We start from the raw sequence: 23,412 nt of genomic DNA, 5'->3' as shown, positions 1-23,412 counted from the left end.
CCTTGATTTTTTCCCCCCTCCATGTCACCTCAGGGGCTCTGTACATTTTGTATTTTTATCATTTCCACATGACCTTTAGTTTCAACTACTGCGGGCAGTATGGAGGGCAGCCAATCAACGGCCAGTTCGAGACATACTTGGTTAACTGTGGTCTGACATGTTTTTAACTTAAACATTCAGATTAGAGGAAGTAGCTGTTCTTGCCAATTAGTAAATCATCCCAGCTCAGATTTTTTTTTTTTACAAAACTGTCTTCTGTTCAAATCTTAACCAGTTCCCAGTTGTCATGATTCATTGCACCACCTACTGGCTGTAGCATAGATTTGTTTCCTTGTCATATTAAGCCTAAATAAAGCAGGTACCAGCCCAATTTGGTCAAACCAAAGATTTGAACAAACAATCCCAAATATGGGGCAGGGGGGAGGGGGGCAATTTCAACCATCACCAAGCCTAGGAGCCCTGAGGATGAGGGAGGGAAGCGGAAGGGGAGGGGGGGGAGGAGCATGCAGAGTGGAAGGGGGGGTGACGTCTGGGTCTTCTCTATGTTCAATCATTCCTGTCGGAGAGAAGCAGTGTGTCTTTTAAGGGGTTGTAATGATTTCCTGTTTCAAAATAAAACACAAGTTCAGTTGTTACATATTGCACAAATGTTTAGTCCGTTTTAAAAAAAGAAGTATGAAGGTGTCTGGATGTTGGGACTACAGAAGCCCTGAAAGGCAAGTGAGGGGGAAAACATTCTGTGTAGAAAATTAATTTTCTAAGTCTGATCTCAATTGTTGTCTCTCCTGTGTTTTTGACTTATAAACAGGTGAACAATTTTATTTCATGATAATCTTTCTAAGCTCCCTTATTTCATCTGGATTTTTTATTTTATAAAACCCATTTCTAATTAATTATAGCCACAAGAGGCTGAAGTGCGCCACTTTCCCATGTTCTAAATACGATTAAAATACATTTCTAGCCAGAAAAATTATAACTTGCTAACACAATAAATGTACTTTGTTTTTAGAGTACATGGAGAAACTAACCTGGAAGTAAACATGTATGACTTTGATCCTATTTAAAACCTGGTGTAGTGGTGAACTTCTGCCTTTTGGAATTCGTACTTTTGAGAAGAACAGGCTGGCAAGATAACCTGCATGCATCTCACATGTATGTATTAGTAAAGTAAATAAATATATCCAACATTTCTCACTCACCATAAATGCAACACAAAGACTGTATGTTGCACTTTTTTTATTTATCTCGGATATTACACAGATAACTCTGAATAATTTGACACAAAATACAGACTTAAAAGCATTCAATTGGAAGCTTCCACCTAAGACCCTGCTGCAGCACCTTTGTACTGTGAGGTGGCTCTACTTTAACTGATCACAAATTGGATGATTAGAAAAATGTTGTCCCTTACCTAATAATAAACAACAGTTTTTACTCATATCACAATTATTCTAGCACTGTGGCTTCACAGCAAGACAGTACTGGGTTTGAACCCTGGTCGTCCTGTTTGCATGTTGTCTGTGTGGGTTTTCTCCGGGTATTCTGGTTTTCACCACAACTAAAAATATGTCCCCCTCCCTCTCTACCAAGCTGATGTGTGAGAGAGTTGTCCTCCCACCGAAGCGCTTTGAGTGTCAATGATAAAGCGCTATATAGATGTAATGAATTCATTAATTATTGGATATTCAGTTATTAGAAACATATAAAGTTGTTTTGGAAGGCACCAACCCCCTGTTGAAGATCTCTGTTCTAGAGTATAAACCGCTCACTCTCACTCGGACCTGTGTCCCACATTTCATTATGTCAGTGTAGAATGTGGTGAGACTTGGTGAACGTGGTCTGTTGGCAGAGGCACAATTTAACATGGTGTCTCAATGCCAGCAGGTTTCTCAGAATGATTTTGCTCATTATCAAACTTCTCTCCTACAGCGGCGGTGCTGAATGTCTGCTTTTTCATTAAACCAAACATTATTAATAAGCAAGACTCCTGACACTCCTGACTAGTAAACCGCTCACTCTGGTGCTTGTTGATAACATTTTACCATGCAGTATGTTGAGAAATAGTAGGTGGCAAATATGATCTTATCCATTCCCCCTCCCTCCCGTTTTTACCTGCTTGTACATCTCCCCAGACTTCTCGATGACAATGGTCTTGGCTTCTTTGATGGGCGAGGTGGCATTGTAGTCGTCGCTCAACAGACCAAGGAGAGGGTACTGGTTCCTGTACCTACACACACATATACACACGTATTATTGCTTGAACAGATTGGATGGATGGTTTAACACTGCAGAGTAAGATAATAATTTGTTTTTTCAACATATGGAGGCTGATATTTTTCCCTTATTTGTATTCTTCTCCTGGACCATAGGTTGACTAATTTTTACCATCTACCAGCTCCATTGTTTCACTATCAAACAATCACTTGTATAATAACTTTCTCTTCTGTGTAATCAATAGTGGAAAATAATGTTAAGATGTACCCACTCAAAGTGCATAATCCACTTCTCTCCTATTGATTTGTATGTTTCAAACAATTGTTGCTTTGCCAAGTTATCACTAAATATGCTACTTTAAGCCTTTAAACTTCTTCTTTTGTTACACCAACTGTCCAAAACCAAAATATATTCAGTTAACTATAATGTAAGACATGGACAAAATGTTAATTCTTACATTTGAGAAGCTGAGACCTTCAAATATTTTGCATTACTGCATTAAAAATAGATCAGTGATCGCAGATAAATTGGTGTGACATTATACCTCTTTGTGATGATGGTCTTGGTGACTTGGTTCTTGGAGCTGTCACTCTTCTCCTGCATCAGCCTCTTGATCTCCTGAAGGACACACAAGCTCAGCAGAGTTAGCAGGTGAACACCTACAGGTCATCCCTGTTACAACTAGTGTGTTTCATAAGAACACAGTGGGTAATGTATATTATTGTTCACCAAAATAATATATCTGCATTTATTTCTTTGCGTCTCTCGAATATCAAAAACAGTCAAGTACCAAAAGTTGGCATTGACCAGTCAGATTTGTAGTCCCCTTTATTAAGTCAAAAGTCTAAAAATCTGATTATTACCAATTAAAATGATAGTTGCCTTAATTTTATTTTATTTTGGTCATTCATTTTGCTGTTGTTTTGACGTTTGAGAATTTTGGCTTTTTTTATTTAATTCAAAAAAGGTGTGTGTGTGTGAGAGAGTGGGAGAGACATGGCATTCCTGAGTTTGAATTTACTAACAGCCTGCTTCAGTTGGTGCTGCACAAAAACAAAGAATGCAGTCGGACCTGAAAGGTGAAAAGTAAATAAAAAATTAATCCGCTCAGAAGCCTTGTGTGTGTGTGTTTCTTTCTCTGTAAACAAATCACAATTCCCAGCTGGCACTTAATTATAGGTAAGTTGCGCACTATTTTCTGCAACAACAAACATTAAAAGACCAGAGGTTTAACATGTATCAACCCATCTACTATAAATCACGCATCTAAATCCATTGGGTTCCATTCATTTCCATACATCATTAAATTGACAAACTCTTGGAAATTGCTTGATTATTGTAATCCATCACCATGGGAATCAAGTCTGTATTTTCCAGTCAGTGTAGACTTATGAAATTAATCTGCACTTACAGTGCAATACTATGTAATGACAGTGAAACTGGTTGCCAAGAAATATGCATACCAGATTTGTTTTTAAAAGGTGAAACATGCAAACTAGATTTGCTTGCTGTAGGATTAAAATAAATGAAACAAATGTATAAAACTTTTTTCAAATTCCCCCCTCCAAAAAACTGTTTGCTTTATTTAAAGTCCAGGTGCTGATGAGATCAGCCAGTCCTCACAAAACTACATTTAATGAGCATCACAGAGAACCTGTTTGTCTCCCTGAGGAACAGTAGCTGTCGGTGTGTTTCTGTATGTTACAGACCTCCTCCTGTCGGGTGATGGTGGTCTGCCGCTGCTGCAAAGTGGTGAGCAGCTCTGCGATTTTCAGCTGGAGGCTCTGGTCTGAGGACGAGTTCTCGGTGGTGACCTCCGTCCTGATCGTTGTTATCTGGTTCTGGAGGGAGGATGGAGAGAGACAAGGGTCAAATGAGTAAAAAGAGAGCCTAAGTAACTTCTTACCACATCTGTTCTGCAAAATCAGAATCCGAAAGGGTTTTATTGCCAAGTACGTTTTTTTTTACATATTCAAAGAATTTGTCTTGGTGTTGTTAGTGCATGTCACACATTCTCTAAATATAAGAAGAATAAGAAGAATATAAACAATATAAGTACAAACATATTCACAGTATGTATGAATAAAGACACAAATAAAATAAAACGAGTAAAATGGAATGGTACAGCAGAGTAGGTACAGTGGCATGAGGATTCAGAGGTGGAGTGTGGGCAGAGTCAGGGTTATGTTCCGGGCCTTGTTGATTAAGGCTAGTGGTGGAGGGGAAAAAAGACCTTACGCCATAAAGTTCATATGGCGTAAGGTCTGGTCCTGATGGACCTCAGCCTCCTGCCAGAAGGGAATGACTCAAAGAGTTTGTGGCCGGGGTCTGCATCGGAGAGGAGTTTGTTGAGGGACGTTTCGTCCTCAAACTTCAAGTTTGACAGACTGGTGACTGGCGGTGCAACTGTTGGTGTACAGGGAGAAGAGCAGAGCACAGCCCTGAGGGGATCTTGCGCTGATGGTCTGTGAGTTGGAGACGTGTTCCCCCAGATTCACGTGCTGCTTCCTGTCAGACAGGAAGTCAGTGATCCACCTACAGGTGGAGTCAGATACACCAAGCTGGGAGCAGAGTCGGGATAATGGTCTTGAATGCAGCGCTGAAGTCCACAAACAAGATCCTGGCATAGGTTCCTGTTGAGTCCAGGTGCTGGAGGATGTAGTGGAGGGCCAAGTTGCCTACATCATCTAGAGACCTATTGGCTCTGTAGGCAAACTGCAGGGGGTCCAGGAGGGAGGCAGTAATGTCTTTGAAGTGTGAAAGCACAAGGCGTTCAAAGGACTTCATTACCACAGAGGTCACGGCTGTCTTCCTTGTGTGTGTACGTGTGTATGTGTGTGTGCGTGTGTGTGTGTGTATATATACACACAGTATATCCGGCCCTCATCAGGGTGATGAAGACAGGATAAGGCTGGCCTTCATCCCGCCCTGATGAAGGCGCGGTAGACCAAACAGTTTGTTGAATACATCAGTTTCCCAACCCATTTAATGGTCAGATTCTCACCCGCAGCCTCTGAATCTCCTGGTCTTTTTCTTCTCTCAAAGAGTTGAGCTGATCTTTGTACTGACGTGACAACTCTTCCGTCTTGATGTGCAGGCTGGTGCTGCTGCCCTGACCTGCCAGCTGAAGGACAAGTAAGGAGGGAAAGAAAAAAGTGAGTCATCATCCCTGTTGCAGAGATAACATTTCATGCATTAAAGTTTTTATATCAATTATTTGGATTGCCTTATCAACATTTAACTGTCTCAAACGGTCTTTGTGCAAAAGTTTTGCACATGGAAAATGAATCATTTTAACTAGCTATTATGTAATAACTTCTGTTTGATTGATTTTTGTCATGAAGAAAAAAAAGCTGGCTTCTAAAACTGAAATGCAACCGCAGTCACAGATTGAAGAGCCAACGGTTTCAAACGCAGGCTGCCTGCATCTTTTTTTTCTAAACCCACAGATTATGCAAGTATTGTTTTACTCACTGTTCTACGAAGTCTAACACCTCATCTAGACCGCATACGTCATGTCAGCGGCGCACTCGCGTGACAACAGTGTTTGTGCGACACTGAAGCGTCTGTCTATACAGGTTCTCTCTGGCATTTCAAAGTGTCCAGCAACAAAGGAGCAGCCAAACTTCTGCACAGAAGCATTAATCCTTTAAGCCGCGTTATCAAGAGTCTGTCAGAACTCAGACAGTTGGCAAACTTCTAAACTTCTAAACAGCTCAGTGCACCAGAACACTTTGTGTCCTCTATCACAGGTAACCTGTCAACCACTTTTTTTTTTTTTTTTAAGATAATTGAGCAGCATACTGGGAGGGTCAGACAGGTGGCATGTTACCTTCTGTCGGAGTATCTCATTCTCCTTCTCCACTGCTCTCATCCTCCCCTCCATCTCTTTGATCCTGAAGTCGCGGCTCGAGTCGCTGCTTCGGGAGCTCAGAAGCTGGCTCTCCAGGGAACGCTGGGCGCTGCTGCTTTCCTTCAAAGAAATCTGGAGAGGGAGGGGACACACACACACACGCGGGAAGTCAGAAACAACCAGGTTAGCCAAATTTATTTGGAAGAGAAAACCGATGAAAAACCGTGAAATTATGACCCAAACTGTGTGTTGTGAAGATCCAGACATACAGAAACATTTCCTGTGCAATGAGGGATTATTTCCAACATTTCAGGTGCACAAGCTCCAAATAAAATGGGTCAAATAATCTGACTGCTTGCGTTGTCCTCCCATTCGACTTTGTTATAGCCGCATTCCCAGATCTTGGTGAGTAAAAAGTCATCCCAACTCACAGGAATGATAATTTATGTACATCCTTTGGTGTTTCTAATATTTAAACCCCAACATGTGCTCACACACGCAGCTCTCTGCATATGCATATTATAGTTAATAAGATACAAAGAATACAATGATTACTTTTCAGTTTTGTGTCTATTGTCTTTGTTAAACTAACTTTCTACAGACACCAGGGCATGCAGGGCATCCTGGTGTATTTTAATACAAGTAAATACACCTTCAGTGAGGACATCAACACCCTGATCATTAACTTTACTGTAAACAAACACACACACACGCACACACACACACACGGGTGTACTGTACCTGGAGCTGTCTGTTGTTTTCTCGGACGGCCTCCAGGAGGCAGTCATACTGCCGAGCCTGGTCTGCTTTGAAACTCAGATCTCTCTCCAAAGACTCCTTGTCACTCTCCAGACGCTGTGACCACAGAAAGACAGTCATATCTTCATTTGAACTGCAATACAGTAGCATGATTTTTAAAGTTTAGTGTTTTCTCTGGGGCGGGTGGAGGGATTTGAAACCTGTGTTATTTTCTTGTGTTTGTCTCTTTTTCTTTTATAAAATGAGAGTAACAACAGAACCTGTTTTTCATGCTAATTGCATCTGTTTAGAAATGCAGGCACGCAGAGATACTGACTCCACCACACCGCATTAACACTGGCAGTAATAACCTGCCTATCATCTAAAGCAGTGATGTGCAATAGGGGGTCCGGGGCCCCTAGGGGGTCTTCAGAGTTATTGCAGGAGGCCTCCAAATTATTGTTCATTTTTGAAAGGTTTTCAAGAACTTGAAAAGTCTTAACATAAATTCAACCTTTTATTAGCAAATATAAGCCCCCACTGCTTACTGGCCTACAGTCAAGGTAGTCACTAAGGCCATCCATATGGCACTATAAACTATTGTTTATAGTTAATCCTAAGGAATCACTGTCAAATGTATGTTTATCATTTATACTTACATTAACATAAATAACATTAACATTTCTAAAATCATGCCCACAATTATTAAGCTATAATAGCGTGGTAGTCTATCCAACAAAGGTACGTATAAAGGCTTGATACCGCCCCACATGTTATTGTAGGCCCAGTTTAATATGCAACTTCATTTTATACAATAAGATAAGATAAGATAATTTGTTTATTAGTCCCCAATGGGGAAATTACTGCACTACACTCTGTGTACACACTTTTGTTAGTACTCACACACAGGCCTGAAATACACACACATGCTCAGGACCTATACATGCACTATACATGGAGAGATGTCAGAGTGAGCGGGCTGCCAGCTGAACCAGCGCCCTGAGCGGTCGGGGGGGTACGGTGCCTTGCTCAAGGGCACCTGGCAGTGCCCAGGAGGTGAACTGGCATCTCTCCAGCCACCAATCCACGCTCCCAACTTTTTGGGTCCATACGGGGATTGAACCAGTGACCCTCCGGTTCCCAACCCAACTCCCTATGGACTGAGCTACTGCCACCCCAATATGTGTAGTAGGGGGTCCCTGTTCTGTCTCTTAAGTGAAGGGGTCCTTGGTCTTAAAAACATTGAAGACCTCTGGTCTAAAGCACTCAATAAGTTCACATAATTGTTTGCAGGCTCTTATAATGTGCTGTGCCGGACCCAAACTGCTGTAAAGCTCTTCTAGCCCGGACTAATAAGATACTTTTACTTTTTCATTTTTAACATGTCAAATCTTTACTTGTGACTTTCCTACTTTGAGTAAATGATTTGAATAGTTATTCCACCAATGCTTAAATATTATATAATTTGTTTTGTTATCTTTGTGGCACTTGTCATGTAATAAATTCAGGCAACCAGTTTCAGTGGATCTATGCTGTTTGATGATGCTGACGCATTTGTTTATTTTCTACTGCCACCATGAAGTCCAACTGGCTTCTTTTTAAAGATGCAATCACAGAGTCAGCGGTTGTCCCACACAATGGAGGGAGGAGGTTTTTAAATCTGAGCAATGGTGAAAAAACTAGACCTTACCCGCAGGTCCTCAGACATGTGGAGGAGCTCCTCTCTCAGACTGCTGAAGGTGGACAGCAGCAGGCGCATGCTCTTATCTGCAGTGAGGCGGGTCTGACAGAGAAACACACACAGAAAGAATAATTAACACATGTGATGTGCACCGTCACAGTGTGTCATATTCTGGCCGATTGGGAAGTTTGTTTTTAGTGTCCTTTTATTGGAATAATGATAAATATTTCACTCACTTGCAGCAGGTAGCGGATTTGTTGTTTGGTCAGTTCAGTGGCTCCTTTGGGAAGCAAAGCCTCCACCTCCTCTCTATCCACCTAAACAAACACACACACACACACACACACAATCACAATAGAAAAAAGTGAATAAAACTGTTGCTTGGAAAATAAAGGATGAAGAAAATACTCTCCCTTTAAAATTTTATGACACAGATTTGTCATATTTTTGAGAAAGTGTTTGGTCCCTTAACATCTATTAAAATAACACATTTGTACTGCATAATAAAATGCATCAGTTGCATTAAAACAAATCTTTTTCTCAAAGTGGGCATGAGAGGTAAAGTGACCCCTTTAAAAATGGTCATGCCAGTTTGTCCCTTGCCAAAATTTAGCCCAACTCTGGAGCATTATTAGACCCCTACCCAACATACTCGCATGGCATTGTTGGTACCAAAGGATTCCTTAGAAAAACTCAGCCTGCTACAGCCTCTAAGAGTGTCGACCAGGCCAGCTGGCGGGCCGCCAAGAGTTGGAACAGGTTGAATTACGGAAATAAAAGAACATACAGTACACAAAGAAAAGTACTGACTGGATATTTTCAAGTGAAGAATCAAACAACTGAAACAAATGTTAGAAAATATCATTTGTGAAATTCTGGTTTTTAAACCAAAGCTAGCTGAATGTTTTACATTTTTCATCATGACCGATATAACCTCTGCTTGTTTCTACATGTGTTAATCTCATATTCTTCAAAAGATAGTTTAAATACAGGCTCTAAATGGACTTTGACCACAGATGAAGGTATGTCTGCTGAGCTCTGTTCAGATTCATTTATCAGATGTGTGTGATGTGTTCATTTTTCACCTTGTAGTCATTGCTGTGATCCAGCAGGTGATTCCTGTAACAGAGAGGAAAGACAAACAATGAGGACAAAAGTGTGTGTGTGTGTGTGTGTGTGTGTGTGCGATAAGTGGATTCCCATCATCAGTTAGTAAGACATTAAAGTGGGGTTGGGAGTAAGTACAGTATGTAAAAAAAGAATTGTGTTATGCTGATATGCTCTTATTATCGTTTTACAAACTCCTGTAGTCCAAATTGTGACACATAGCAAACTTAATTAAGTCCAAAAAGAAATATTCCCCTTGCTGTATTTCAGCAAATAAGACCAAGAAAAAGAATCCAACAAAATCAACCCCATCATTATTATCCCTCACAATATCTATGTACAGTTAGTTTGAAATAGACGTTGTTGTAATTGATTGACCAGCTTTGCAGTCATCTTGATTTAGTTTTGCTTTGTTCTGTTTATTCACAGTGCTTACAAAATGGTGCACACTACCCTGTAGTGTTGGACTTCCTCCTGTGGAAGCTGAGAAAGTATCAACTAAAAGTATTAATTGTTCCTCTCTGATGTTGATGTTAATATGTCCAGCTCTTTGAACTGAATCTCACCTTTGCAGTTCTGTGAATTATGACAGACTTCAGTGGAAACGTCTGAAGGATGTACAGGCGTATAGAGTGGAAAAATTACCTCCCTCAGCAGAAGCTATCTTATAAATGTTTGACGTTAGTATTTGTGGTGTGGCCAACCCTCCAAATTAATTTGTAACTCCACATGACATCTATAAAAATATCAATTTGTTTTCTTTATTTTCATTTTGCCTGACTGGGACATAATTTAAGTTAAAATATTTAAATTCTGTGTACCCTGCTGTGGACAGATAAATACACTTACTGTCCACGGATTTTGGACACATGCTCGGAGATGCAGGAGTGGATGTCACAGTTCTTCCGGTAGACATCGGCCAGCAGCTCACCAAAGTAACGCGTGTCCAACTTGGTCGGCTCGGGAATTTCTCTCAGCTCGGTCTTCACCTCCTTCCTGAAGATCTTCTCTACACTCAGCGGCTGCTGCTTCTGCTGTATGACGTTGACAATCTCCACCTCTTCCACCTCCACCTGTTCTTCCTCCTCCTCCTCCTCCTCCTCCTCCTCCTCCTGGAGGAACAGGGCAGAGACAGATTTTTAACCAATGGGTCTTTACATGTTTCTCTTTTGTGCCTGACTGATATAAGTAAGTACATTTCTGCTTTACGTTTTTATTTTTTCATCCTTATAAACTGTATATACAGCAAGTTTCTGTCATGACACGACACATGCATTGCTAACTGTTATACATTAATACATTTAATAATAGTGTTCCCCGTGTCTGCCGCATACAATCCTAAAAGTTTGGAAAAGGCATAAAACAACAGTGACAAAGATCACCAGCTTGATAGTGACATATTAACAGATGAGATCATATTGACGTAATGGTGCACAAGTCAACACTTCACCCAGTGATCTCTACACTATGTTGTGCCAAAACAGTGTGTGTATGAAAATGTTAAGTTAACCCCCTCCTCAGCATTCTGTCAAAAAGCTGCGAACACGGATCATTCTTCAAAAGATCATCTGAGGAGCAGATTTAGTGGTTCCTCATTGATAAAACCTGAGATCCCAGGAACTCCACCTGCTATCCGGCAGTCCACGCTGCACCTACGCATGATCTAAGCCAAACACACCCATCACCGTCTTTTATCTACATGTGGCAACAGAGTCGAGTCAAACTGTTGTTGCGTAACCTGTTATCTAACGCCACGCTGAGCTGCCTGCTGTGAGTACTCTTCACACAGAAAGCACTTTCCTTCTCTGCAAACACACATTCTTTGTTTGCTGGTGGCCCTCACCAACAGTATTTACAATGTTTGCCTTGTCTTAAATCAACCTCTGTTCTTCTATTTTTGGCTCTTGTGATCCACTTTGTGACAGTGATTTCTTCTCAGTTACACCCACCAAGCCTTCAGTACTATCTTGTAGCAACAAGACAACCTCTGTGATTAGGTCTGAGACAGAATGATGAGTTAAGTTTGACACTTGTTTTTTTTTGGAAAAGAATGGTTGGTTGGGTTTTTTGCGGGCCTGTTTATTACTTTTAGCCTAATTTAATCCTCCCATATTAAGGATACAAACTTAATCCAAGGATGTAGCTATTTTTCTTGCAACGGCACCAAGGCCCTCACAGGACCCTCACCCTACCTGTCCAAATGCAATATATCATTAGGGTGGGTGTACAGGCTTAGTAATTAGTTGCTTTGTGTCCATGATTAGAGCCCTTCATATGTCAAATCTGCACATCAGAAAAAAACGCTACATGGGGCTGCTTCTGTGTGCTAGCATGCATCTGCCTTAACATAGGGAGTGTGACTCTTTAATTCTAGCATTAAGCCCAGCAAAAATCTCAATGTTTAAGAGATGTAACGGAAATATTGAACTATTACAGGTCCAGCACTATATTAAGAATCAGAGCTGGCTGCATTGTTATTTGAAATCATGATTAAAGCATTATAGAAATGTTAGCTCCCTACTGTAATTTTTTCCTTAATGACATTTTCATTTCATGTCACTTTGTACTTCATGATGTCACATGCCCATGCTTCTCTTAATTTAGCGAGCTCAACAACTGCTAACAGATTTAGCCAGTAGGCTTGTAACTCTATTTCATTGTTTACTTACAGCAGCACTTTGGGGTTTAAATGTTGCTTTGCAAAAATCCTGAAACAAAGTGAGCTTTGAGCCAGCTAGCTCAGTTCCCTTCAGATCAAATGTTGTATTTTAAAAGATTAGTTACTTTCCTATGGAAACAAAGGAAGGAAGAAATGGAGGGATTTCCATTCCCTTTTTCTTCACTACTGAGATGTGACTTGGCTTATTTATTTTTTTAATCTTGATTAACCCCTAACAAAAGACAAACGATGATGTCATGCCTTCTTAAATATCCAAACTGGGGCTGTGCAGAGCGGTCCAGCCAGATTCCACATGAGCCACCGGGAAAGATAAGTTTACACCATTGTGCCATTGGAGGGCCACCATGCCTGCATGGAGCCCTGCAGCGCTCCAATGTCATGTTAAGCTTCTGTTGACATTCAGTGGTCATCTTAGAGGCCCGAAGTGAGACGTTTTTCTAATATTTGATTAGCCACATTAGCATGAGGGGGACAAATACTTGTAGGTAAAATGTAAAAGAAATTAAATTAGATATTCAAAAGCGTCCTATGTAGGATTGCTGCATCTGATTGCATAAGTCCAGATAAGCTGATAGTTTAGAGTATAAGGAAAAGAAAGACTCCAGAGGCCTAAATTTCCTGTCTCTGTTTCAAAGTGTTACTGAGTAACTTCCTGTAGCCACCACCCATGTAACAGAACCAATAAGAGAAAGATTTTATTTTGAAAAAAAACACTGGCACGGCAGTTGAGCTTCAGTATTTTTGTCAAGAATCTGAAGGGAGGAACAACATAGGCAGGGAGGTGGCTAAACACGTGAAAGATCTGAGGAAAACTAAACTCAGCACCTGTGGATTTGTTGCTTTATCAAAAGAGATCTAGATCTCTCAATGTCTCACAGAATAAGAGCTTGGCTAATGCAAGTGACTGAACTGACACACCAGTCTGGTATCTGACCGTGTGAAGTTGTTAAGCCAAACGCTGTCTGGCTGCAGTAAATGTAAAACTGGGTGTTTGGTTTATGATCCTCCAGAGCTCAAAGGTCACAGCAGGACCAACACTTGGCACTTCTGGGGCTATTATTACTGCAATGTTGTTGTTGGAGATGTGTTGCAAACAACGAACAAGTAAGCCGTAACACAGTAAGGAAAAGAAGTGTTTGGTATGTGTTTGTATAGAGGTGGGTGTGTCTCAGCGCTGCAGGGCTGTGGCTGCTATGGTAACATGCCTGTCATTCCTGCAAGGGGAGAGTGAAGACGGACGGTTCGAGGACAATCAGCTCATTAGCACCAGACATACTGGGAGATATCCACCCTGACAATGAGACGTTGTTTACTTTAATGACATTCATCCCATCCTTTCAAAACTGTATTGGAAGTTGGAATTTGGGTAATTTAAATGTACAGTTTTCTGAGTTCCTCCTACGAATTACTGATCTAGTCCATTTAATGCAATGAAATTACTTTGTATTTCAGGTATTGATTCAAACGTCCTATAATGCCCCAAATCACACATTTGCCTCCAAGGGCCTTTACAATCTGTACAGTTTACGACATCCACTGTTTTCAACCCTCATTTTGGATAAAAAAAAAAACTACTTAGAATATTAACAAAAGAAAACAGTATTTTGAAGAGGTGTGTTCTATAATTCATAAGAAAAACCTCAGGAAGGAAATTGTAATAACATGTTTACAACCCAACTAAAGCAGCTTGAAAAACTGTCCGTGGGTTTGTTGGCTTGAAGGACACAGAAGCTCTAGAACTGTACGAGTGAAACTGAAATGTATTTATTTAGTGTCAGTTGGACTCTGACAGAGTTTCGGAAGCAGCTAACCTTCAGATGCTAAATTCCATGCATCCACTGCGGAACTGAGCTCATACTGCTGTGAAGAATGTGTGGGAGAAAAACAGCAATATTATGATGATGAGAGGTTAGTGGGTTAGCTGAGGTGTGTGTGTGTGTGTGTGTGTTAAAGTGTGTGTGTGTGTGTGTAAGAGCTGATATCTGCATAAAGAACAGAGCAGCCATGGATAAAACAATTATCAAAACATTACCTTACAGTTTCAAGGTACCTCAATATAAAAAATAAACTTTATTTTAGATGCCACTAAATTGACTTGTAATTGTAACAAGTTTTCTTACATTTGGGTTAGGAAAGTAAGAGGAGACACTATGTCAATAATCTCTTAATTTTCACAACATTAATAGACAACCATTTTGATAATTCATTCATGGTTTAAATAATGTACTATTGGAAGCAGAAACTGACATAACTGTCTAACAACTTTTCAGATGTGAGATGTTGCTGATTTTCTTTGTTTTATATCGTTGTAAAAAATAACCCTTTTGGAATTTGGACTGTCATATAAAAACACAATTTGAGGCTCTGGAAACTTAAGCAGTTTAAGCAGTAATAAGCAGTTTCCATTTGTTTTCCTTTGATAATTAACTCTAGTTTCTATAGTGTATAGTTATTTATATAGTGTTTTAGGCTCCCCCTTCTATCTGACATCAACAAGTTGATGGACTACAGTGAGAGGTCCAGATAACCTTTTTACTTACTTTCTTTCCCTTTTGTCTAGAGGTCAAACTTCCTGCAAATGAAATTAAATGTCAGGTGTTCTTGGAGGCTAAAAAAGCAGCACCTTCCTGTTTCAAATGCAAACAAAAATCACAAAGTCTTTGCTGATCTTGTTTCACATCTACAGGGTGTGAAAGGAGCGTCCTAAAAGACCAGTAATCCAATACATCGTCACCTCTTCACCATGTCATACATTTGTGCGTGTGCTTGCGTGTGTGGGCTCTCAGGACTGTGAGTAACACTAAAGGTTAATAATGGAGAGAGAAGAGTCACTTGACTATACATGCTCTTTTTTTTTTTTTAATGGTAACTTGTTGGCCCTTTACAGCCTTAATTTTGACAGGACAGCTGAAGACATGAAAGGCGAGAGAGGGAGGATTGACATGCAGCAAAGGGCCGCAGGTCTTAGCCGAACCCGGGCCCGCTGCGTCAAGGACTAAACCTCTACATGTGGGCGCCCGCTCTATCAACTGAGGTATCCAGGCACCCACTACACAGGCTCTTTGTGTGAGTTCAAAGTGCAAAAACATCTCTTTATCATGTCACGTTTGTGTGAGATTCAATTCGCCGGTGCAGTATTATTTCCAAAAACTAGTGTTGATTTCTACTCTAAACAGTATAAAGTATTCTTACTGCATTGGCAGATTTGATCCCTTGTTTGGGGGACATGAGGAATTCAGGACTTCAGGCATGTAGGCAATAATTGAAGGGGTGATCAACAGTTGGATTTTCCTACACCAGTTTTAAGGCGATTTTAACTAACTTACAATCAGACCTAAGATGTTAAAAATAATCTCTAAAATCTTAATTAAAAAAAATGATGATGAAATTATTACGACCCTGTCCGTCAAAATGTCAGACAACTAAAAGCTCTAAATCGACCTCTGCGTTCAACCCGACACAATCACTGATCCCCCTGGGGGAAAGTCCCTTGCTTTGGGACCTCCCCAAGCACGAACAGTAAAGCAAAAGCGTACAAATAATGTGCAGATACAAAGCACCATGAGGCTAAAACTCAGTCACAGCACCAGCCTGACAGCTTAAGAAATAAAAAAGTGTAACAGCAGCAGCTTGTGGGGCAGATGGCGTTCAGATTGAATAAAATAAAAACATACAGATGACTTTCAGATGCAAGAATCTGCATAAAAACAATTAAGTAAGCTAAGTCAAGAGTGTGTGTAAATGTAGACAAGATTCTTCACAAGCAACTTTTGCACTATCTTTAAAATTATCTGGCTGCCTCTGAGCAGTCTATAACCACGACGTTCCACTTCTAGGATTGCTCCGTTGCCATCAGAAATTCACTTGTTTCAGCTGGGTGTTAACTTCTGTTTTCTTTGTGATGGAATTGTGAACTCTGGTTGCTTTATGAGGACTGTGGTTAACTGCTCCTCAGATCTTTGCAGGCTAAATGCGTTCAGCTAGCTAGACTATTGGTTGATTAGTTTTAAGAAAAGCCAATAAACCAGAGCAGGTTTTTGCTGTGTGGACTAGCCAGACCCTCCTCCGCAGCGTTGTGGAGGAAGGTCTGGCATAGGGAGACTACTGTGGAGCAGAAGAACATTATCTCATTCTTTAAAGTCTCAAACCACCAACAAGCATGGCACGGTGCAAGCTGGCTGTGTAAAAAAACATGGTTGCAAACCTACAGTATATATCAGCTGCTAAGGTGTAAATTTAGTTGGGTGGGTGACACCTCAAAAATGACGCACTGTTTAGCGTTCTTCCCTCAGCACACAATGTGACGCCCTTCTTCCCTGTCCTGTAATTAAGTCTAAATACTTTACAAACCCTGCAGTGGTGAGAAAAGCTTAAGAAGCAGATGAGCACAGACACAGAGCACTATTTACAAAGGATCATCTTTAAAGCTAATCTCTCTGATGCAGATTATAAATTCCATCCTCACCTTAGCAAGCGGGTCTGTCAATCTCGCTTAATCACACTTGAACCGTAACCTGCTCAAGAAAAATCTCACACCTTTCATTCTGTGTTTTTGTTGGAGCAATGCGGCTTCGACCTTTGATCTGTTCTAAAATGATTACTTACACACTGACAAAAGATTTCTAAAAGAAAAAAGATTTTTCTGAGCAGATAGACACTTCCTCACGTGTACGCTCTTCGCAAACACCGTAGCCTTTATTGAACCAACTGAATCATTTAGTTGCATTAGCTTTCTTCTTTTCACTACTACTACTTTACTACTTTAAAATAGAGCAGCCGCTAATCATGAAAGAGAAACCAAACTATCCAGATAAAACCCAAACTAAGGTCTGAAATATCAACTAAGGGGCTCAACCCAAACCAAGACAAAGAAGAAGTCGACAAATATACAAAAGTATAAATCGCTTTAGCAGACATGTTGTTGTTATATGTTGGTGGTGTTTTATATCTTTTATGGAGGCCCATAAAAGTAATAAAATAAAGCTCAGTTCTTTTGCCTGGTATCCACCTTTTATTATGTGAAATACCTATTTAACTGCCCCAGAAAAAATATTCAAACACCCCTCTGCAGGTGATGATTATTCTAACATATACAGTTATGGCTATGGCTTGTTCAAACCTGTAAACCTCAGCTTACAGCTGCAGGCAGAGCTGTGGGGAATTGGTCGTTCAATCACTGAGGAGGCTGGCTGACTAACTAGGACTATGGCGTGACACGATCCAGTTAGTTAAACCCTTTACTACCGGGAGCTACATTTTTCCCCCTGAAGTTACAGTCTTAAAACTCGTCCTGCGTGTTTTTCTTCTCTGGTCTGCCACGGTCATAAGGGAGTTTTTTCCATTAGAGATTTAGCTGGTAATAAATATAACACAGCTAATTGCAGTGTTTGTTATTTATTTCTGTGGTATCTTGATCTCTGTAGGTCTTCGTTGCCAATCAGAACTTAGTAACACCTGATTTTGAGCCGGAGGCAAATCAATTACACAAAGCCGTTTTCTTGGCTTTGTTGGTTTACCACACCTTCCACTCAGATAGTGAGTCACTGATCCTCAGTGTTAATCAATCATGTTGTGTAGCAACAATCATATTTTTCAGTCACTGTTGTCAAAAGGCTTAACCAATCAAGGCTTACCATGAATAAGAGGCTTAATTCAAACTACAAAAAAATGTGATGAAGTTGTCACATTGTTGAGAAAACACCAAAAGACTCAACTTTGAGGAGTCAAAAAAAAAAAATAGACAATTCATCCTGTGACCAAAGTGTAATACCACATTCTGTAAGTGTTAACACAGTTACCAATAATGTGATATTTTGCATGTGTTTTTCAAAGTAAAAACAACATACAGTATATGGTATGGATTTATATTATTACTGAAAATTACACATTTTCTGTCACAGGAAACCACCTTGTTTTTGAAGTTGCCCTGCCACACAAAACTGTTTTCGCTTGCTTTTTTTGAAATATGGTAGGTCCATATGTGTGTGTGCTATTTTGTGAATGTGAAAATGAACTGCTACCCCCTCTGTCAGCTCTAGCCACCTAAAAGAAATAAGCGGAGAAATCAGGCCAATTACAAAAGCTGGTCAGTCTGACGTCATGTTATTATTCATGAGCTCGCCCAGTTGTGCTGGATAAAGGATACCAATAGTCAGGCTCTCATTGGCTAGCTGTTAGCCAATGAGAGCCGTAATATTAAATGGAAACTGGCACGAGCTGAGTCTTCCTGCAGGCTTTCTATTCCACACTAGAAGTGCTCGGAAGAACTTGGTAGAACTTCAGACATTACCACAAAGTAATGAAATACGTGAGCTACAGTCAAAACACATTGGTCATATTTAAAGCAACACTAAATGTAAAAAAGTGAAATATGCAGGTAATTGCACACTGTGCTATGCACACACATAAAAAAACATTGTCAGCGCTTCAAACATGCATGTACCAGTGTGTCTGTTTTTACTACAAACATGGGACGAAACTCCTCAGTGCTTTTTAAGAATCTGACGTTTCCAAAGACAGAAGTCACACGGAACTAAAGGACCCTCAAAATAACTTCTGCTGTCTTAAAAATTGAGAAACAGAAATCGTAAAAATCTAAAATCAAATCCCAACGAGGCAGAGAAACACTCCTCCACTCTAATAAAAAAACACAGAGGGGTGTGGTCAACGAGTCTACCCGACAACCAGTTTCGACTGACTTTGTAACTCTCCAAACAATAAAATCTCTAAAGATACAGTTGACAAGACATGTTGAGTTAGTGGAACCAAAGACAGATTGGATGCAGCAGTGACTTCAGCGCACACTTCACAGATGATGTTAGGGGAAAGATTAAAAATCTCACAGTGGAATATAACCTGGGGGGTTTTTCTCTATAGTCTACATTTAATTGTTGAGTGTATAAAATGTTAAAGAGCTAAGAGTCAAATGGATGATGAAAATAATTATTAGTTGCAGCCCTGAGGTGTCAACTATGCTGCCAAAATTATCACTGAGATGAAATGAAATGCTTCATTTGGGAGAACACCTGGAGTAGAAGGTATTTCAAATATTTTTCTCACCAACAATGGACTGCAGATAAGACTGTCACTCCAACAGAGGAATTAAAAAAAAAATTATGATTACTTTGTACAGATATATGACTTTCAGGTGACAAGACCAACTGCATCAAAGCGCTGTCAAAGCTACTATTAATCAGGTAACCTCCCAGTTTTTACAACAGCCATATATACATGACGCTACAGGTTGAAATCAAAGGAATGCACGCACTCATGGTAAAAGGCCTCTGGGAAGTAGCTGGACACACCCCTATTCTAATACCCACCCTGAAGAGTTTGTCAGTGTTGCGACAGTTGAGAGTCCTGTGATTATGAACAAAGTGCTGTTGTAAGTATGTGAATGTGAAGGCAGGGCGTAGCTGCACAAAAAAGACATGCATGTGCAGGGAATCGAGCCCCAGCTGAACAGGTGGACTTTTCACACTCATCTCTGCAATTTTCTTTCTTATTTTTGTTCTTAATTTTAAAGAAACGGCAGAAAGGTTGTACTTTAAACTGTGAATCATTTGAAGAATTGGAACCAAGGCACAAACCAAACTGCCGCCATTGATTTGACTTATAATGGCTTTAGTAGATGTACACTAAGTGAAGAACACATTCTTCTGTGGTTGCCATGTGAGGATTTCAGTCATGGGGAGGTCCATTTCCAGTTTTGTGCATGCATGCATACAAAACTGGAGTGTGTGTGTGTGTGTGTGTGTGTGTGCCCTTGCCTCCTCCTCAGCACTTGGCTCAGGGCTCTTGATAGGACTGGATGACTGGCTGAACACTGAAGACTTCCTGCTGATGCTCTGAAATAACAGAGAAAGGAGGGAGAGAATCACAAGAGACTGTCAGATTTGAACAGAAAGTGAACCCCAGACACTAGACACCCAACACATGGCATCATCTTTATGTTTTAAAACCATGCTAAAGTGAAAACAAGGAAAATGTGGATTTGGCCCTAAAGAAACTTACAATTCTTTACTGCCTTAAAAAAGTAATAGATTAGAACTGATCAATGCAAGCTAACTAAGCTGAGCCAGTGCAGCCATGCAGAAGAATGTGTTTTTCTTTAAATGTCAGGGTGTGCCACCTCAGCAGAGTCGGATTGGGTGTGGCACTTTGTCTCTATCAAACACACCAGGGGCAGTTAGCTCTGAGTGCGTTGACTCCAAACAGCAGAACGTGTATGAGTAAATGATTGGAATAAGCAGCCAAAAGGTAGATCCAGAAGGAATCCTGACATATTCTGCTGCATTCATAGATCAAATGGAAAGAGATCAAATCAAACCAGAAAAAACATTTGTATCAAAGAAACAGAGAAGAAAGATGTGGAGAGAAGATATGTTTTAAAAGTTTTTAGCCAACAGTAGAGACTTTGTGTAAACCATTCCAAGGGCAAAGGGCAAAGCATTTAGGAAGCGGTGATTTATCATAGCAGGGAAGACTTTATTAGGTGCAGAACTAGACGGGCGCCACGTAAAACAAAATCAATGGAGAGGAAGAGTAAACCAGAGATTAAAGTAAGAGGTGATAAACTCTTCAGGCCTGCAGTTTTCTTTGATCAATAGGACTGCACAATTGTTGATGTCACATTAGTTACACACTTGGCAGTGACACAGCTTCTATTAATTGGTTATTCAACTGCCAAATGGCAGGATTGGCAAGAGTTTCTAAATCCTTCAGTGAATGAGTTCAGATAATGTTGACTAGAGCGTATACTGTCAAGATGGGAAATGATCGCAAAAACTTGAGAATACACATATTAAAACCAAATTCATGTAAATTACATTGTTGATACCTATGCCAATATGGTAACCTTAGTGTCAGTACCATAGCTGAAGAATAGGAGTAAGTATGAGAAAACAGGCCTTTGATGCCAACTTATGATACTTGACAGTAGAGCTGTAGAAAATCTAATATCATTCAATATCAATATTTTTGACCAAATTGATACATCGACATTGCAGCAATATTGTAGGGTTGGCTAATGCTGCTTTCATAAAAATATGCCCAATTGGATTTTTGAAAAACATTCATCAGTAATGGGGATATAATGGTAAAGTGAGCAAAGACAAACAATAAAACAGCAAACACAGTCTGGCAAGACATCACTTTACTATAATGCAGCCTTTAAAACCAGAAAAAGACAACACTTGTGTCATATGCTATATCCAAAACGTAAGAAATATAAGATTTTGCCTAGTCCTACTTGACAGCTGCAGATATACACATCATAGTCAGCACCTACAAAGAGTTGTGGTTTGATAGCGAGCCCCAACTATTGATAATGACTGTGGTTTGTTACTAATTTTGGCCTTTATTTGCTTTTTATTGACAGCAGTCAAAGTTGACAGGAAACTTAGGGAGAAAGAAGGAGACTGCATTAGGGCTGCAACTAACGATTATTATCATAATCAATTAATCGGTTTGTCTACGAAATGTTATTCTCTCCTTTATGTATTCAAATGTGCCAACGGTGACATGTTGAAAGGCTCCTATTACCACATGAGCTCAGCCTTTTGTCCATCATATTCACTCATTTATCTCTAATCATAAGCTGTGAAAATGAAATGCCTGGTGTCAGAATGAATAAGTCAGCGCTATATGTGAAACATGCATAAACTGCTAATGTTCTTCTGACAGCTGCAAAGTGGCTCACTCAGTTTTCACCCTACAGTTGACCTCTTTTCTGCTCTGGCAACTGATCGTGACTGACGAAACTAATAAACCATCAAAGACGTTAAACAGCCAAGTGAGATCATCGGTTGATGATTTATGTGTGCACGCTTTCGCCCTTAAATCAAGAATCAGTTATGAAATCTGAGCAAGACTATCAAGTCTGATGCTCATATTCAGCTTATATATTTATGTGTTCTCTCTAAACCAAGAGACCACTCAGCAGAGTTTCAGAGACTAGAATCTGGTCTTGTACTTTCACAACCCCTTACCATTATTGTCCAATAAACAAGCTGCTTATGAATGTACTGTATGAATGCATGTTGATGCAGGTCAGACGTGTAAACACCAAGCAACTGAATATATAAGTAGAAAAAGGGACATGAAAATATGAAAAACGGAATATACAGATCTTTGTTTTACTATTATATTTACAGCTCCTTGTCTAACTTGACCAACTTACTTCTTACCATAGCTGAGACACAGGCCAACTTGCCCTGAAGCCTAAAGGGGTCCCAAATTACTACTTTAAAGTCTGTTGGCGCCTTTTGCATACTTTGAGTATTTTAAGTATATTTTCTTATGTTTGTGTACTGTTTTTTATACTTTAACTTAGCATAAGAGGGAAATCTGTACATTCAATAAGTATTTATCAATCAAATTCAAAAATCAAAAGAAAGCCAACTGGCCTGTCACAGTTTGAGGGGGGGGGTCTCAAACTATGCTGTTTTTTTATCTCTAAACCACGTTCTTTGCCACAGTTAATATCACTGTTATGCAAGTTTATTAAACCCCATTGACCAAATATATGAACTTTGACCCACAGGTAAATGTGTTGAATAGGGTAACATTTTGTTCCAGCCTCTATTATAAAAGGCTGACGATAACACGCATTATCATCAGGAGAAGAAGCTGGACATGGGGCTCACCTCCATGGTGCCCTGATGATGGTACATCTGGTCGGCGGAGTCCTGGCTGCTGGCGCTCAGGTGTGACATTCTCTGCAGGTACACCGGGGACACCACCTGCTGCATCATGGGCTGCTGCATCACGACGTTAGGCTGCTGGATCACGTAGTAGGACTGCTGCTGCTGCACCGGGATGTAGGACTGCTGCTGCTGCACTGGGATGTAGGACTGCTGCTGCACGGCCTGCTGCACCGGGACCAGGTACCGCATCGTCTCATAGTTGCCGTTCATCGCGTACGGCATTTGGGATACCGACTCGGAGGAGATCACCGTGCTGGCCACCGGCTCCGGAGAGGCCACGTTCACGGTCTGGTAGGTCGTCGTCCTTTTCTGAGTCGTGTGGAAAGACATCTTGATGGATCGGCGGAGTGGATCAGCTCTTCTAGACCCCCCCACAAAAACCGAGAGAGAGAAAAACAACAACCGCAGAAAGTTGAATGTAAAATACGTCACA

General features: G+C 40.4%; 1 protein-coding gene across 1 annotated transcript; it reads right to left on the bottom strand.

Moving 5' to 3' along the window:
• Positions 1 to 12: 12 nt before the first annotated feature.
• Positions 13 to 23,309, bottom strand: pof1b (POF1B actin binding protein). Its single transcript, XM_034890853.1, has 13 exons — positions 22,920 to 23,309; positions 20,043 to 20,120; positions 10,443 to 10,705; positions 9,572 to 9,605; positions 8,723 to 8,803; positions 8,496 to 8,588; positions 6,809 to 6,922; positions 6,047 to 6,199; positions 5,219 to 5,338; positions 3,924 to 4,055; positions 2,759 to 2,832; positions 2,113 to 2,227; positions 13 to 602 (listed from the first exon to the last, which is right to left on the bottom strand). Exons 1-13 carry the CDS (start codon positions 23,307 to 23,309, stop codon positions 582 to 584), a joined length of 1,668 nt encoding a protein of 555 aa, XP_034746744.1. The 3' UTR covers positions 13 to 581.
• Positions 23,310 to 23,412: the final 103 nt, after the last annotated feature.

Source organism: Etheostoma cragini, chromosome 13, assembly GCF_013103735.1.
Source record: "Etheostoma cragini isolate CJK2018 chromosome 13, CSU_Ecrag_1.0, whole genome shotgun sequence".
Taxonomy (NCBI): Eukaryota; Metazoa; Chordata; class Actinopteri; order Perciformes; family Percidae; genus Etheostoma; species Etheostoma cragini.
This window is presented reverse-complemented; position numbering and strand designations above follow the sequence as displayed.

What these genes read in the sequence shown, in the direction of transcription:
- pof1b (XM_034890853.1), bottom strand. Translation starts at nt 23,309, where the DNA reads ATGTCTTTCCACACGACTCAGAAAAGGACGACGACCTACCAGACCGTG. An exon ending in GTGTCCAAAATCCGTGGACA is followed by an intron (nt 9,606 to 10,442) that starts GTAAGTGTATTT and finishes TCTCTGTTACAG; the next exon opens with GAATCACCTGCTGGATCACA. An exon ending in CCATCACCCGACAGGAGGAG is followed by an intron (nt 2,833 to 3,923) that starts GTCTGTAACATA and finishes TGTGTCCTTCAG; the next exon opens with GAGATCAAGAGGCTGATGCA.